The 15,290-nt window shown below is 36.5% G+C and overlaps 1 protein-coding gene across 2 annotated transcripts; it reads left to right on the top strand.

Moving 5' to 3' along the window:
- Positions 1–25: 25 nt before the first annotated feature.
- WASHC3 (WASH complex subunit 3) lies at positions 26–14,704 on the top strand. 2 transcript variants are annotated; one of them, XM_053942805.1, is made up of 7 exons: positions 26–127; positions 1,637–1,735; positions 3,960–4,025; positions 5,296–5,424; positions 6,985–7,095; positions 10,394–10,458; positions 12,945–14,704. In XM_053942805.1, the coding sequence occupies exons 1-7, from the start codon at positions 77–79 to the stop codon at positions 13,027–13,029; spliced, it is 606 nt and encodes a 201-aa protein (XP_053798780.1). In that variant the 5' UTR covers positions 26–76; the 3' UTR covers positions 13,030–14,704. The 2 variants fall into 2 exon arrangements, with proteins under 2 accessions (XP_053798780.1, XP_053798781.1); XM_053942806.1 differs by having other exon boundaries at positions 6,988–7,095.
- The last annotated feature ends 586 nt before the right edge of the window (positions 14,705–15,290 follow it).

The following is a 15,290-nucleotide window of genomic DNA, read 5'->3' on the forward strand; positions in this document are numbered from 1 at the left end:
GCTCGCGGTTTGTTTCCGGGCCGAGGCTGCGGAGCGCGGCCGAGCTGGGGAGCGGGCCTGCGCCCGGCCCGCCGCCATGGACGAGGACGGGCTGCCCATCGTGGGCTCCGGCATCGACCTCACCAAGGTACCGGCTGCGCTCGCCCGGCACTCCGGGGCTGCCGCTCCTCCTCCCCGGCGGCGGCTGCGCTGGCCCTGGTGCTGGGCGAGCCCCGCTCCCCCCGGCTCCCGGCCCGGCCCGGCCCGGCGGCAGCGGGCGAGGGGCGCTCCCCGTGCGGTGACGGGGCCGCCCTCGCACCCGGAGCGAGCGGGCTCTGGTCCTTACCTGTCTCCCCTGCTGTTTTCCAGAGGCGTTTTGCTGCAATTCTGCGATAACGTTGTATTTAAAGACTAAGCCGTTTCAAACATCGATCTGGGAGGCAAATCCTGTGCAAAGCTGTGTATTAATTTCTTTAAATGTTGCAGAAACTTTCTTTTTAAACTTAGTTTTCTCAACAGAGAGCATAAAGACAGAACAGTTCCAATTGACCCAGTGATTCTTCCGTGCTCTGTGCTACCCCACAGATTTCTGCTAAGGTCATAGGCAGTGCTTGGAAAATTTTGGAACCACAGAAGTGAACTCCAGCAGATGCTGTCGTACAGTGCACAGGCTGAAGGCTCGAGATAGTAGCAACAGAAGTCTCACAAAAAGTCAGGATGTTTTAAGATTGCCATAGTGAACTGTATATTGAATGCACTAATAAATCAGCGGCTAAAGAAGAGGTGAAGACCAGAGAGTCACTGTATTCACAAAAAAAAGTGCAGCAGAATCTTGGCTGCCAATAATGTTCTTTGTAAATATTCCACTTAAATCAATGACAATTTCATAGGCTAATTTCCTTTGCAAAGGTTAAGACTTAAAGCAATTGTCCAAGGTTATTAACCCTGAGGCATTAAAATTTTAGACATAAACTTTTTTGTGCAAATTTCTGATTCCAGTCTTCTATAATGGTTTAAATAAAAATGCCAACTCTGTGTTACAATATGACCACCATTCTTTTTGGCAAACATAAGATACTACATTTTAGTCTGAAAAGTATGTGAGCATCAAAACTGATTTGGAAGATAACTTTTGGTAATTTTAGGGTAGTCTGGACTTGCAAATGAGAACCAGTAGGGTAGCCACTAAATACTTAGACAGCAACATCACTACACTTCAGTTTTGGTCATGGCGTTAGTTGTAACTGAGTCATAGTATGGCTGGCCAAATTTGGTTTTCCTTCTTAAACTCCAGAAGGAAATATTCTAATTTCCTCACTGTTTTTAAAAAAGCATTAACAATGATTTTTGGGAATATTCACAATTTCATCTAAAGGTATTCTTTAAAATAACAATCCTTCATTTCTTGGGTTTTGTTGCCTTTTCTATGTGTAAATTCTCAGCTGTCATGTTAGTAGATTTTTAGTGGCAAAGGATTTGTATGAATGCATATGTATTAGAAAATGGTTTATGTATGTATGCATTCATAGCAGGCACGCTTAAGGCAGATTTCCAAATAATTTCTTCTAAAAAATGTACATTTATAACAGATATTTCAATCCAAACATGGAACTTGACATTGATGTGTAACGTTATTTTCTTATATTTTTTAATGCAGGTTCCTGCAATTCAGCAGAAAAGAACAGTAGCATTTCTAAACCAGTTTGTTGTTCACACAGTGCAGTTTCTCAACCGCTTTTCTACTGTTTGTGAAGAGGTATGTTTATTATTTCCCCAGCTGTCCCTTTATACATTTAAAAAAAATTCAAGAAATGGGAACCACTCATTTAAATATTTTTGATGTAATAATACTGGTAGCTTAAACCAAAAATGTAGTCTGCTTTCTGTTCAAGGTTTCTCATTAGTAAGTGCTTAAGACAGAATTTTTCCCCAAGGGATCCGTATGAACTCCTGATTGTGCCGCACTGTGTCCTATTTTCTTAAACTTTTGCATTTGGCACAATCTTTGAACTTTTTTGATACAGGGAATTTATTCTGAGCAGCTTCATCTCTGGTTCTTATCTTGTTATGAAAGAAGGATGCCATGTTCTTGTGGTGCATCAAAACTTACTTTCAGGTTTTAGCACCTTTAATTTAAAAGAGTCATACGCTAAGCACTGAATGTAAATAGTTTTTATGTTGAAAAAAGGAAATTTTGGGCAAGCGATTAGTATAGAACATGAAGCCCTTAACTTCAGTTTCCTGTAAAAAGAGAGAAAAATAAAAATAGTTAGGATTAGTACGTTTATTTGATGACTTTAAAGTCAATGGAAATACATCAGATCAACAAGATTAGATTTGTCCACTGACCAGGACAAGAGTCCTCCTTGTAAAAAGGGTGTTTTCTAATGTGGCTTTGAGGGTAACCTTTTTGTCTTTAGAGGTTTTTTGTACTTCTTCAGTAGTTTATTCAACAAAGAATGCTATACAGCTCTAGCCAGCTGAGCCAGGGCAGCAGTCAAATCCAATTAGACTTAGCCATGTAATCTGAGAAATTCTGTTATTTGTTGGTGAAGTTTAGAGCCAGATGAGTAACAAGTATAAGATTTGGCTATTATATGAATATATGGAGCTTCAGAGGAAAAAAAAGTCATTTTTCCTAGGTTTTTAAACTCCTGTAACTTGATAGGTGGGACAGTGTAACCACCTGATGATGCTATTGTCAGTTGTCCAAAACTCAGTTTTGACCTGATTTCAGTATTCCCTCTTCCACAGGCCCTGTGGAAATCAGAACACATATATTTAAAGCCACCTTGAGCACACAGCAGCACTAACTAATAAAACAGTTATTAGTTAACCAAAATATGTTGTTACTCAAGAGACTAAATAGTTGTTTTATATACTCCTTGAGAAGTTTTTCATATTCATGAAGGACAGAAGTGTTTTTAATGTGAAAGGTCACAGTGTAAGTCAACAGAAGCCAAGAAACTCAAAATCAGGGCTGACACCATCCTTAACTCTAAATTTCTTGGCTCTTGTCTAGTCAAATAAACCCATAAAATTGCATAATTGTCTTCTGTACATCTTTCCTCCCCCTTGTCCACTTAAATGTAGGACACATAGTTCCTTTCAATAGGAACTGACTCCTCTTTGTGAACAAAGGACCATCTGTAAACAAGTCAATGCTCTATCCAAAAAAAGTAACTCCTGTCAGTCTCTTACTTTTTCTAGCATATTGGCAGAACTGCCATTTTCTTAGGGTGTTAAAGTTCTGCTTCAGAGCCAGGCAGAATCTTGCCAAGGTGCCAGAAAGCTGTCAGAATGGTACGTATCTGCCAGCCAGCACTCTAGCCAACTTCACTTGGACAGGTCTGGTGGAGTATGGTAGTGATTAGTTAAAAGACTGGCAGTTCTTATGGGGTAATTTAGAAAAACTTAAGTTGTATTTAAAAAAAAACAGTCAAAATTTGATTGAGGTGCACCTGGAGCATATAGTGTCTGGTTAGTTCTGATTCATTGTGGATTTTGACTGTATAGGACTTTGAATCACCTGCTGTATTAATTACCAGATTTTCTCTTTGTATTTGCTCAGTTACATACACACACATCATCTCCTTTCATCTTCCACATTTGGAAAAACCTTTGAAGAAAGATCTTTTGGTAACTGGGAGAGCACAATATGTCTACCATTATTCCACAGTTGCCCAAAGTAATACCCTATTTACTTTTGCTTTCTGTTGTAAACAGTCTGTCTTCATTTCTGTCATTATATGGGAAAACCAACTGCAGAGTAAAATTATTTAAAATTTGTACTGCTGTAGCTACTGTTCTAAAAAGGGTTGTCATTGCTTCATTTATTTTATAATGTGATAATCTCATTTACACTGTACTCTGCCTTCAGCAGGGAGAAAAGTGATTTTTTTTTTAACTAGATGCAAACTCTTTTATATGTCAAAGTGCATATGGGAGTGTTTTCACATCTTAATTGTTTTCTGTTGTAGAAATTGTCAGCGCTCTCTCTCCGTATCCAACAAATTGAAACCACACTCAATATTCTGGATGCAAAGGTTTGTATAGATATAGACTTTATCTTCTAACAGTGACAACCTCCTAGATTATGTGAACTAGCTTCCTTTTTAGAGTCTGGCTTGAGCAAATAAGTTTTCATAATGATTTGAAGGAGCTAATATAAAATCCTGATATCAAAAATTCTCTCTTTAACTCTCTTCTCTAGTTAATGCCTTACTACTTGTACTGTGTAGCATTTGAATATGTAGTTGATACAGAAGAAAGGAACCAATAGTACCTAGTGGAAAATTTGAGTTTGTTAAGCATGTGGAACGGGAAAGGAACACTTTTTGCCATACAAATGCCAATAAGGAAATTCTTACCCCCTTTGTAAAACAAAAATACCTTTGTATATATCTTTGTATGTTACTGGACTGTAACAGCTGATAAAAGTAGCTAGAGAGAAGCCTTGTAAATCTTTTTGATACTGAAATGTGACTGGAACTGGATCTAAGCTAATGTAAATTTGTTAGATTTGTCTTCTTTAGCTGAAATGACAAAAGGTCTTAGATAGGAAATAGTTTAATTTATAATTTACTTGGAACAAAAACCTGACAAAATCCCGAAGTCAGTAAATCACCCACTATAAAATTTTAACAAGTTCTTCTTTCAATAATGATGGAGGCAATTTCAGTTGGCTTTTCTGGGAGCAAGGATGGGATATTTTGAAAACGTTCATTAAGATCTGCGTGGGGGAAAAATAGTGTAATAATACAAACAGAGCTTACTAACTCTTACTTATTTCAAAATACTTAGTAATTGTCTGAATTGATGATTTTTGCAGAATTCTTCATAATCATATTAAATAGAATTTCCTTCAAATAGATTTGTGGTTTAATATCCACTCACATCATTTCCTTCAAAAAAGTGAAAGATGCAGAAAATTGAAAAATTTGTAACCGGTCTCCAATCTGTTAGGTGATAGAGCTCTCCTTGCCATGATTTCTTTCACTGTAGGGGAAGTAGCAGAGATGGCATGGCTATTGTGTGGTTGATAAATGCAGTAGCAAAATACTGGGAAGGTGTGGAAGCCTTTCCTGGTCTGCAACCCTGTGTTAACAGTGACAGTTTTTATTGTAGAAGGCAGCTAGGTAGAAAGATTTTTTTTTCCCCTCAATCAAAATACCAAAACTAGGGGCAGAAACTTAAAATTTTACTAATGTAAAACCTACATGGACAATAAGTGGTAAGCAGCGTGCTGCAGATTTTGTTGTACATGTAGTCTTATGAAGTGCTTATTGCTTATTTGATGATGTATTTTGCATTCAGTTATCCTCAATTCCTGGCCTAGAAGATGTCAAATTTGAAGTGTCCAGTGCAAATGTGAACAGTGTTACAAATGGTCCTGTGGCACAGGCTGCTACAGATAAACAGACAGCTGGATCACTTCAGTCTGGGGTAAGTAATAAAGCATAACTCATTCCTTGGAGGAATAGAGCTCTCCAGGTCAAGTTTTTTATGTCATTTGCAGTAGATAGAAGAAGCAATTCTATTGGAAGTGAGCAATCAATTGTAAAAGTCTAAGACTAGGCTTTTCTCTACTGGCACTGTTTTAACAAGTGACTTAAAACAAAAAAGGCTATACCCTTTATTTACTGTGTGACTTAAATAATTAGAACTAACTCAAATCTAATGCTAAATGTCTCCTTCCTTTTCTTCAATCACACTAAAATATTAACATGATTACATCAGGGCGCTGGGAACGTCATGAATGAAAATAATAGTTCAAATCGCATCATTGCAACTCTTTCTTCCTTTCTTCAGAATGTGAGCTTTTAGCTCAAATTGGAAAGTCTAGCATGCTTTTTTCTAAAGAGTTCATTACATTGAAGGTTTTCTGTATATTATCCTCCATCTACAGCAAAGGCCAGCTTATTACAAGCAATCAGCATTAAGACACTATGCCTGCAAGTAACTGTTTGTCATTTTGGGGAATTTCATGTGTGTGGTTGGTTGATTTTGTAACCCAGACATTTGAATCCCATGATCACTACTTAACTAAGTGAACCTTTATGGCTCATTTGTAGATGGAGTTCTTTTCCTGGTTTCCCCTTACAGTTTCTTCTCATGGAATCCTCAATTCTGATCTCTGCTCATTCTCTTATTTGGTGGAAGTTGCTGTGGAGAAGCAGTAGCTGGAGCACTCTGCTGCTTTTGCCTGCCTGTCAAAGATTGCAACTCTGATTTGCAGGCAGCAGCAGGGTAGACACTGGACAGCATTGCATGTTCAGCCACGTTAGAGAATGACTCACCATGAGTTCATTTTCTCTAAAGTGTTCCTCCTCTCAGATATGGAAGTATATAAAATAAGTATATAAAGTTCATATATTTCTGAAAGGATGTACCCAATGCTGCTTTCAGGTGGTTAGTATTGTAGAAAAAGTGCAGTTTTCTGTGTTATTTTAAAAGTACTAGAACTTGTTATTTTTCATTTCATTTAAATTAAATACTTTCAAGGAATCTTTGATTTCATTACATTGTCCTTTGAGTAATGATTTACACTCAGAAGTATAGTTTAGAAGTTACATGATATGTATGAAACCTTTGTCAGGGAATCAAATATTTTGAGGAAAAAAGGCATTGGACTACTGGGGGAGATTTATAGATATACTCCTTATAAATATTTTTTATAAAAAATCCACTTACATTTAATGCTGTGATATTTATTAAATGCAACTTAGGGTTATTAGGGCCTTTTTGGTTTTTTTTATGTGTTGCTCAATAACTTAAAATTGTGTCTAAAAGTAGAAAGACACTCTTGTAACAGTGAACAACAAAAGAGCTGGATTTGTGATTTCATACATCTAGGAAACCTCTAATTTTGTGAGTGTAGATCAGAATAATCTTGATGAAGAAGAGTTACACTTTACCCTAAAATACTCAGTTTTGTTGTCTGGAATCTCTCCACGGGTGTGGTGTGTGCACCTAACTATTAAAGGGTTTGTTCTTCATATACAGCAGAACAATACACAAGAGGAAGGGTTACAGAAAACGGAGGTAGTAACAGAAAATGTCACAACTGTGGCCAAGGATCCAAGATATGCCAGATACCTCAAAATGGTACAAGTGGTAAGTCAGTTCTCATGTCATTCTTTGGCTAGGATGTTATATTTTTGGTGGAATGTACCACACATCTGTAAGTGAATCTTAAATGTCAGAAAACATATATTGCAATAGTAATCTTTAAGGTAGGATAACATCATAATATTCTAGCACATATTCTCTAATTAATGAATTAATGTAATATATTCCCTCAGACAGCTTCTGGCAAGATCTTTCTACAAAATTCTGATGGTAGACTTGTGAACTGAAGGTGTGAAATGTGTAAATGCAAAGTGATATTAGCCGGAGGCACAGAAGATGCCACTGAAAGTGGAGTTGTCCTGGCAAATTGGAGTCATTCCTTGCATACAGACTGATTACAGTCTGATTTTACTGTAGGGTACAAAATACAGCTTTGCAAGTATAGTCCAGAACAGGAGTACTTGATATTTCTGTAAAGACCAAAATAGAGATATAAGGATTGCTTCACTGTCTGGTTCCACTCCAGTTTCCTGTTATTCATGATGTATGTTTTGTTTACATCTTTATCTGTGGTCTCTTTTACAGATAAATAGGAAATAAATTATTGTAATCTCAATATTAACATGTGTGGAATCTAATGAAGGAATGAGAAGGTGAATGGGAGACTATTTGTGATATTTTTAAGAGGTCATTTCATATACACAAACTTGAAAATGAGATTGGAAACAAAGAGTTTATTTCAATTTATTTTCAATTTGTCAGTGGAAATTTTCTTCTAAAATACGTATTATAATTCTGGAAAGTATGACTATATCATAGTATTAATAAAATGTTGCTTATGTTAAAACTAACTTCATGGTTTCACTCAGTCTTCAGAGAAATTATTACAATTGGTCTGCTTCATCCCTTGAATGGTGTTCCAAACCTTATTTTTCACTTGAATCACAAATTAGCATTTTATGGATAGCTTATTACAAACCATTTGAAAAACCTAGCAGTGGGATAATAGCAGAGAATAGAACACCATGTTACTGTATTGGTTTAATACCAGACTTCGAAGTGGATTTGAAAGTGCTGGATGGTCTAATTACTTTGATTTTTTCTTTTTTTTTTGGTGACTGCTAGAGGAGTGAGATCTCACTTTCCACATTTTCTCCTGTGTACTGGCAGTTCCTGGTGACTCCTTTGCCAGTTGTAAACAGTGTGGTAGGAAAGTCAAACTAACGTACTCAAATTAATGTGTGTTTTTGTATTTGCCAAACTTGTCTCCTTGTCCGATCAAGTATTTCAGTTAGTGTCATTTATTTGCCCAAATTAAGTTTCTAGCTGAAGATTTGTTTTAACTGATAATTTATTTATTACTCACAATGTTTGTAGTATAAAAGTACTACACTACATTCTACACTAAAAGTAGCTCTTCCATGAAATTGTGACAAGCTCATTTTGGTGGAGTGCAATTGAGGATACTAAATTCTTTTTAAAATTTACAAAAATATTCCAAGAAATCATACAAAAGCAGTACCATATTTGCAGATTAAAATTTAGGAAAGCATGAAAAGTAAAGTAATTGCAATGCCCTGATTGTATTATAAACAGATATAGGTGCAATCTTAATTGTTTTCCTTCAGATAAGAAGTCTAAAAGAGCAATTTGATTAAACTTCAGACTAGTTTTGTAAGTCTATGATATATTAGGGTACTGAGAGGATTTTTCCTCACAGATTTTAATGCACACAGTGTTGGAATAAAACATATTCCAAGTGTGAACATAAAAACGACCCATTCTTAGAAATCCTATACCAAGTTCCCTTTGATTGAAATCAAATATGAATTCTGCCTTGCCTGATATGACTCAATTCTGTTTTCACCTGGTTTGAATTGATGCATAAACAACTCATCAGTGACTTCTGAGGTGGCGAAGAGTACCCTAAGAGCAGTCAAGCAGGGGAAAAGCATTAGTACAAAATGGTGTGTAGACACACAATCCCTGCTGTCCAAATCTATACTAGAATAACTGAATTTTTAAACCGTCATGAAATACTCCAATAAATATTCAAAATATTCACCTTTGTAATGCACATGAGTTGTGAAGTACTGAGATACTCTTTTATTTCAATATTTATTCAATAAATATTCAATAAATATTTATTTATTACCTTACAGCTGCTTGAGTGACCATTTTTGACATTATGCCTGATAGATTGCTACGGCTATGTACCTGTGTGTGTGCTCCACAGTGCTCATGCACAAGCCTTGATTGTGATTCTTACTGTGGAGCTGTCACTAGAATCACATCTTTCTCTGCAGCATTAGTCATGGCTGCCCTTTATTTTATCACTATCTTACTTACTTTTGGACAAAAGATACTAGTCCTACACCACTTTTCATTTAGAATTTCTTAGAACACCAGTAACTTTGTCCCTTTAGAATCAGAAATTGTATTCTCATTTGGTTTGGGGTTTTTTTTCCCGTATTCTATATTGGCATGGAGTGATCCAGATGGTATTTCTGATGATTTCCAACAGGAGATGGCAAAGCAACAAGTTGCCTTTGAGTAACTCTAGTGGAAACACAGGAGCAGTTTGTTGGAATGTATCTCATGAGAGGACGTGGGTCTTGGATATGTGATCCAAGATAAGAGCATGTTTAGGTGTTGATGAATAAAATAAAGTGAAGAAACTGTGGAAGGACTTGCAGTGAAGGGAAGGAATTTTTTTAACATGTACATATTTGGCTGAAATCTGCCCACAAGTCACAGAAGATTCAAGCCTGACTGCACAAGCAGTTGTATTTGGAGAATTCACTTTTAAATTGTGCTTCTGTTCTCATGTCCTGTTTGCTTTTTTCTCCATGCTTTTTAGACTTCTGCAGCTTTTAGCACTGCTTTACAGGATCCTTCTGGAATGGTAGCAGATGCACTTCCCTGGTTTTCTTCTCTCTCTTGGGTATACCTCCAGTATGCCTAAGTCTTTCCTAGCACAACTTGTCTGCTGTCTTTTTGCTACTTTGTGCTTTCTCCACATTCTTATCCATATAGATAACTTCAGCTTCATGTTTTTGTCTGCATGAATTGCAAGTATATCTATCCAGTCTTGATTCTCTCCCTGCAACTTTGTCTAGATATTTTGCCATAAATATAAAATGGATTAAAAGAGGGCCTTTAATCTCAATAATTTCTTGCTTCTAGGTTCATATTGATGGGAACTGAGATTAATGTTCCATGCTGTTGTTTGACAAGTGACATGCATAAATTTATATGAAAGTGTGGTTTAAAAGTACCTGTGTTATTTAACTCACCTGTTTGTGTCCAGTAGTTTTATATTATTCTTTCTCCTGCTACACAGGGTGTTCCTGTAATGGCAATACGAAACAAAATGATTTCTGAGGGGCTAAATCCAGATCTTCTCGAGTAAGTAATTTATGACTACCAGTAGGGCTGCAGAGCAGCTGTGTGTTTAAAAAACTTGGAAAAAACGTGCTTAGAAAAGGTTGTTCAAGGTGTTGTGAGCTATAGGTGACAAGCTAGCATCTGACAATGTGCATTTAGCAATGAGGACTCAAATAAAAGGTCAGTAGCCATTTTCAGTGCCCTGTGTAGACCATGAGGTTTTTCCCAGTTACTTGCTTTCAACAATCCAGTAAAAAAATATCATTATTGTAGAGTAGTAAGAACAAGCTGTGTCTTATTTTGCTGGATGCATGGGGGACAACACAGTTGTTTCCAGATTCCCTGAGTAGATGTAGTGTACAACTTGACTTCAACACTGACAGTGAAAATTGAAGTCAACAGTTTAAAATTTTGGCTGTTGATTGAGCTAATCTGATATGAAAACTACTAAGAATAGATAGTAGTTTTCAAAGCTTCTTGTCCAGCCATAAACATTAATTTTAGTCTTACTTTACAGTTGACATTTAATTTAGTTCTACTGTATTATTTCACAGAAGTTGTTGAACTGAGGAAAGTATTAACTTTATTCTTGTAGTACAGACACCAAAATGTTTGAAGTATTTTTGCATTCTTTTCACAAACTGTCAGGGTATTAAGAAGTCCATTTTTCCTTTCCAGTGAAGTCTTTTTACATTTTATAAAGGCTTATTCTGAAACTAGCTACTTGTTAAATAAAATAAACCTGAAGTATCATCATATGATGAGTCACTTTAGCTCCCAGCTACTTCCTGGTCTAGATAAGCCTGAAGTAGTTATTCCTCAGTTGGTTTTTTTTACTGATTGAATGAGAAATAAAAAAAAAAGACCCTGTGCCATTCACACTGCATTTCTTGGGTCTTCAGCTTCCTTAGGTCTGTTCACTCAGTCCCAGAGAAAATTAGGAAAATGTACACATGGCTGTGTGCTCAGTCACTTACTTCAGACTCCCCGAGCTCCTTGCCATTGGCTGAGCTTGGGTTATTTGTGGCTCTAGATGTGCTAATTTTAATGATACAATATTGTTTCTACACTCTTCTCTTAGCTTTCCCACCTCTGTTAATGCTTCTTTCTCAACTTTTTACAGCATTTGGTAACTGCCTGTTCTATCAAGCTCCCAATTTACCTATCTTTAACTTTTGTTTCTTATCCTTCCTCTCTTGCCTTCAGTTCCAGAAGAGTTTGTCCTGCTCTCATGAACTAAAGGAATTCAGCACCATCTTCCTCTTCTTAATAAAAGAGAGGTTTTGCACTGGTCTTTCATTTCTTTGCACAGCTCTTCTGTTTTGTCATTACCACGGCAACAAACAAGGAATAATATTGTGAAGTGGTATTTGCATGAGAAAGCAAATGCTTTCTTCATTTGTTTTAGAGGTGTGCAGGGGGCTCTTCTGCAGTTCTTTAACACACTTAACATCTTTGCACCAAAAATGTTTAGGAACACTTTAAAGTTACCTTAGGGATTCCCAACAGAGAGATTATACTAAACAGAACTAATGTTGGAAAAGAAATTCTATACTCCCAAGATAAATAAGAACAGGATGATTAATACTACTGTCAGCTTTAGTTTAAAATGCTATATTTTATCCAAGAGATGTTAACTATCATACAGGAAGTGAGTTTCTCTGAATGTCCTTTTCCCCCAAGTATAATTATGTGTGTATTTTCTACCTTGCTTTCAGTCTTTATCAGGCTCTGTATTGCTTGTATGTCAAATCCATTATCTACTTAGAAGGGAAAGTCCATGGAGAGCCAGCATCTTCAGGCAGTAATGTTAATTTAGATGGCTTGCTTCTCTCACCTTCATTTCAATCAGTAGATTCCCCAAGCAAATATTTTGCCACACTGTTAATATCCATCCTAAATCCTCTCTTAAAAACTAAATACAAGAGGTCTGATCATTTGTAGTCAATAACAATCCCATGGCTGCTTTTGCATGTCAAATTTAACCCAATGTTCTAGCCAAATTCCACTCTTGAGTAATTCTTTTTTGCTTCACTAAATTATCCCTGCAGTTTTAGTTGGATACAATATTGTTCATTTCCTGGCTTATTTTTTTCATGTACTATTTACACTGCTCAATGGTGTACAGAATGTTCCTTTCAGCCCTGCAACCTCTGAAGATTGAAAAAAATTGAATTAATCATTATTGCCTGCTTTCAACTCTTTCTACAAGTGTTTGCCACTTCTTAATGATCTGTCATCATTTCTGATGGCATCAAAGGCATGCATTCACACTGGTGCCTACAGAATTTTGATGTCCAGTGAGTTACAGTTTCTAGTGTTTGCCTTCCAGTTTTAGGTGATGCAACACCCCTAAGGTGTGAGTTTGTGAACCATATACAGTTAATGTGCTAAATGTTGTGGCAATAAAGTGCCTGCAGTTGTCATGCAGGGACAGTGGTGTTATGTGCTGAGCTGCTTGTGCTCTCAGCTGGATTTACAACACAGAATGTTTTTGTTGCCTGCAGGACCCCAGATGCCCCTGTGCCTGCCTGGGGAGACGATGGCAAAGCAGAAGACAGTTCTGATAGTGAATCTTCATTCAGTGACTGAAGAGACTGGTTCCAGCCCTTGGAAACCTTTGTTAAGTGCTCATTTGGAGCTTTGGCAGACAATGGTTTTGTGTGGATCACTCAGATGACGTGGTTTGTCTGATGGTGTTTTAAGAACTAAGATCCTTCGTGTTCTGTTCTGGAAAGTTTGAACAGGCAGTGTGTTTCAACCTGAACCCTTCCCCCATGAAAATGAATCATGAGATCCTTGCAGTTTTTATGCTGCATCATGCCAGATTCATTTGTTTCTGCTGAAATTACTTGTAGGGTTCTAAGAATTCCACACCTCTAAACCTCCATGTCTCTGAAACTGCATTCTGGTCATTGTTAGATTTTCTGTGTAAAACATTTAACCTACGTTGCCTTCTTTCTGCCCCATAACTTAAAGGTAAATTAACTTTGGAAAATGGAAGTGTTTAATTGATAAACTGTACCTTTTTTGCAGTATCCTGTGTCTGCAGTGGTGCTACAAGAAATACATAAAAGTCAACTCTCTTATGGTGATTGCAAATCAGTGATACGCAGATTTGAGAAGAACTAAAATACACGTGAAAAATATATTAAAACCCATTTTGAATCTATTTTCAAAGCATATACTGCTATTCAGTGCCACATTAGAGTCTGTATGAAGCTGTTAAAGGAACTCCTACTCTTGAAGGGTTGATTTAGCCAGTTCAGGTTGCAGTGTTGTAGAAAGGTACAAACATGGCAAGATTGATTTGATAGTGACACTGGGAAAAAAACAGGGGACTGGGAGATCATTAATGGAATCTCACTACTTGTTAACTGTTATGTGGGTCAGTTGAAACTATTTTCTGACTTCATTGGCCTTACTCAAAAGAAGCTGTGGCTGAACAGTTTTCTTAGGATGAGAAATCACCTCCAAGTTGGTGCCTTTGCTGATAATTTCATCAAAGAAGCTAAAATTCAGGTTGTATAAGAATAAAACTACCTTGGCACCTCTTGAGGCATGCATTGAGGAACAATATAAAGAAATGACTGATGTGCCCTAAAGATTCCCCTCAAAATTACTTGATGTACTCCTTGACTCAAAAATTATATTTCATTAAAGAGTATTCTTTAATACAGTTTGTTCCACATGAAATCCTTTGCAATCTGCTTGAAGTCCCCAGATTGTTGTGATTATATCAGAATGCTGTGTGCTAGGCAGTCATTAACCTTCTGGTATTTCACATTCGTTCTGTGACCAAGAGAAGACTAAAACTGAAGCTCCAAGTTTATAAGTTTGTTAGACTTTATGACTGAGTCAATACCTTCTCTCTTAGTTATTTGTGCCACTTCAGTAGGTTATCTGCTTTTTTTTTTTTTCCCTGCAACTTAAGCATGGCTCCCATTTCAGCCTAGGAGACATATTTATGCTCTCCATAACCGGTAAATCAGAGTAATGCCTGAATCCCTACAAAAGCATATATGCACTAGAGAATGTCTACAGATGGTATTTCAATGATGGGTTAATTACTATTGAACACTTAAAAATGTACTTAATAGTTAACACTTGGTAAAACATAAAAATATTAACATATTAGCAATAAGTTTTTCAAATGTAAATGTGATGTTATTTCAGAATGTATATATTGAAACACTCATGACTTTTTAAAATCTATATTTGAAAACTCATTTAAGCAGTCTGTAAAATAAAAGCTATGCTTTGTAAACCAAAGTTATGGTTTTATTTTCTCCTATATATTGTTCTAAACAAGACAGTGAAAATTCTTCCAAAGTCTGCAATTCATGTTTCTCCAGAACTAACTTTGCTGAAGTTGTATCAACCTGCTAGCCAAAGGGATGAGTTTTGGAAATTGGGGTTTGGAGTTAATGTTAACCCATAGTGGCACTCTGACTACAGAAGAACTGAGTATCCCATAGCCACAAGAAGCAAATTTAAGGAAGGCTGAAATTAATGGGTATTGTATGTTTGATACTTTTGAACTGACATGGACCTATGGAAGGAAGTAGCATTATTTAAAGAGTTGAATTGAGACGTAGTTAATTATTTTTCTAAAGAAACAAGGTTACCAAAAGACATTTAAGAAGGCATAGCTTCAGTTGTTTAACATTATGAAGAAACTTTTCATGTAAAATAATTTTAGTTTGTAAAGAAAAAAATGAAACCACGCAGATACACGTTTATGTGGAATGAAAAAGAAAGCCTCTCTGGCCTACAGACACTTGATAAAATAAGGGATGATTAATCAGTAATTATATATGTCACAGAATAACAGTATCATTAATAGAGATTGT

This window comes from Vidua chalybeata, chromosome 5 (assembly GCF_026979565.1).
Source record: "Vidua chalybeata isolate OUT-0048 chromosome 5, bVidCha1 merged haplotype, whole genome shotgun sequence".
NCBI lineage: Eukaryota > Metazoa > Chordata > Aves > Passeriformes > Viduidae > Vidua > Vidua chalybeata.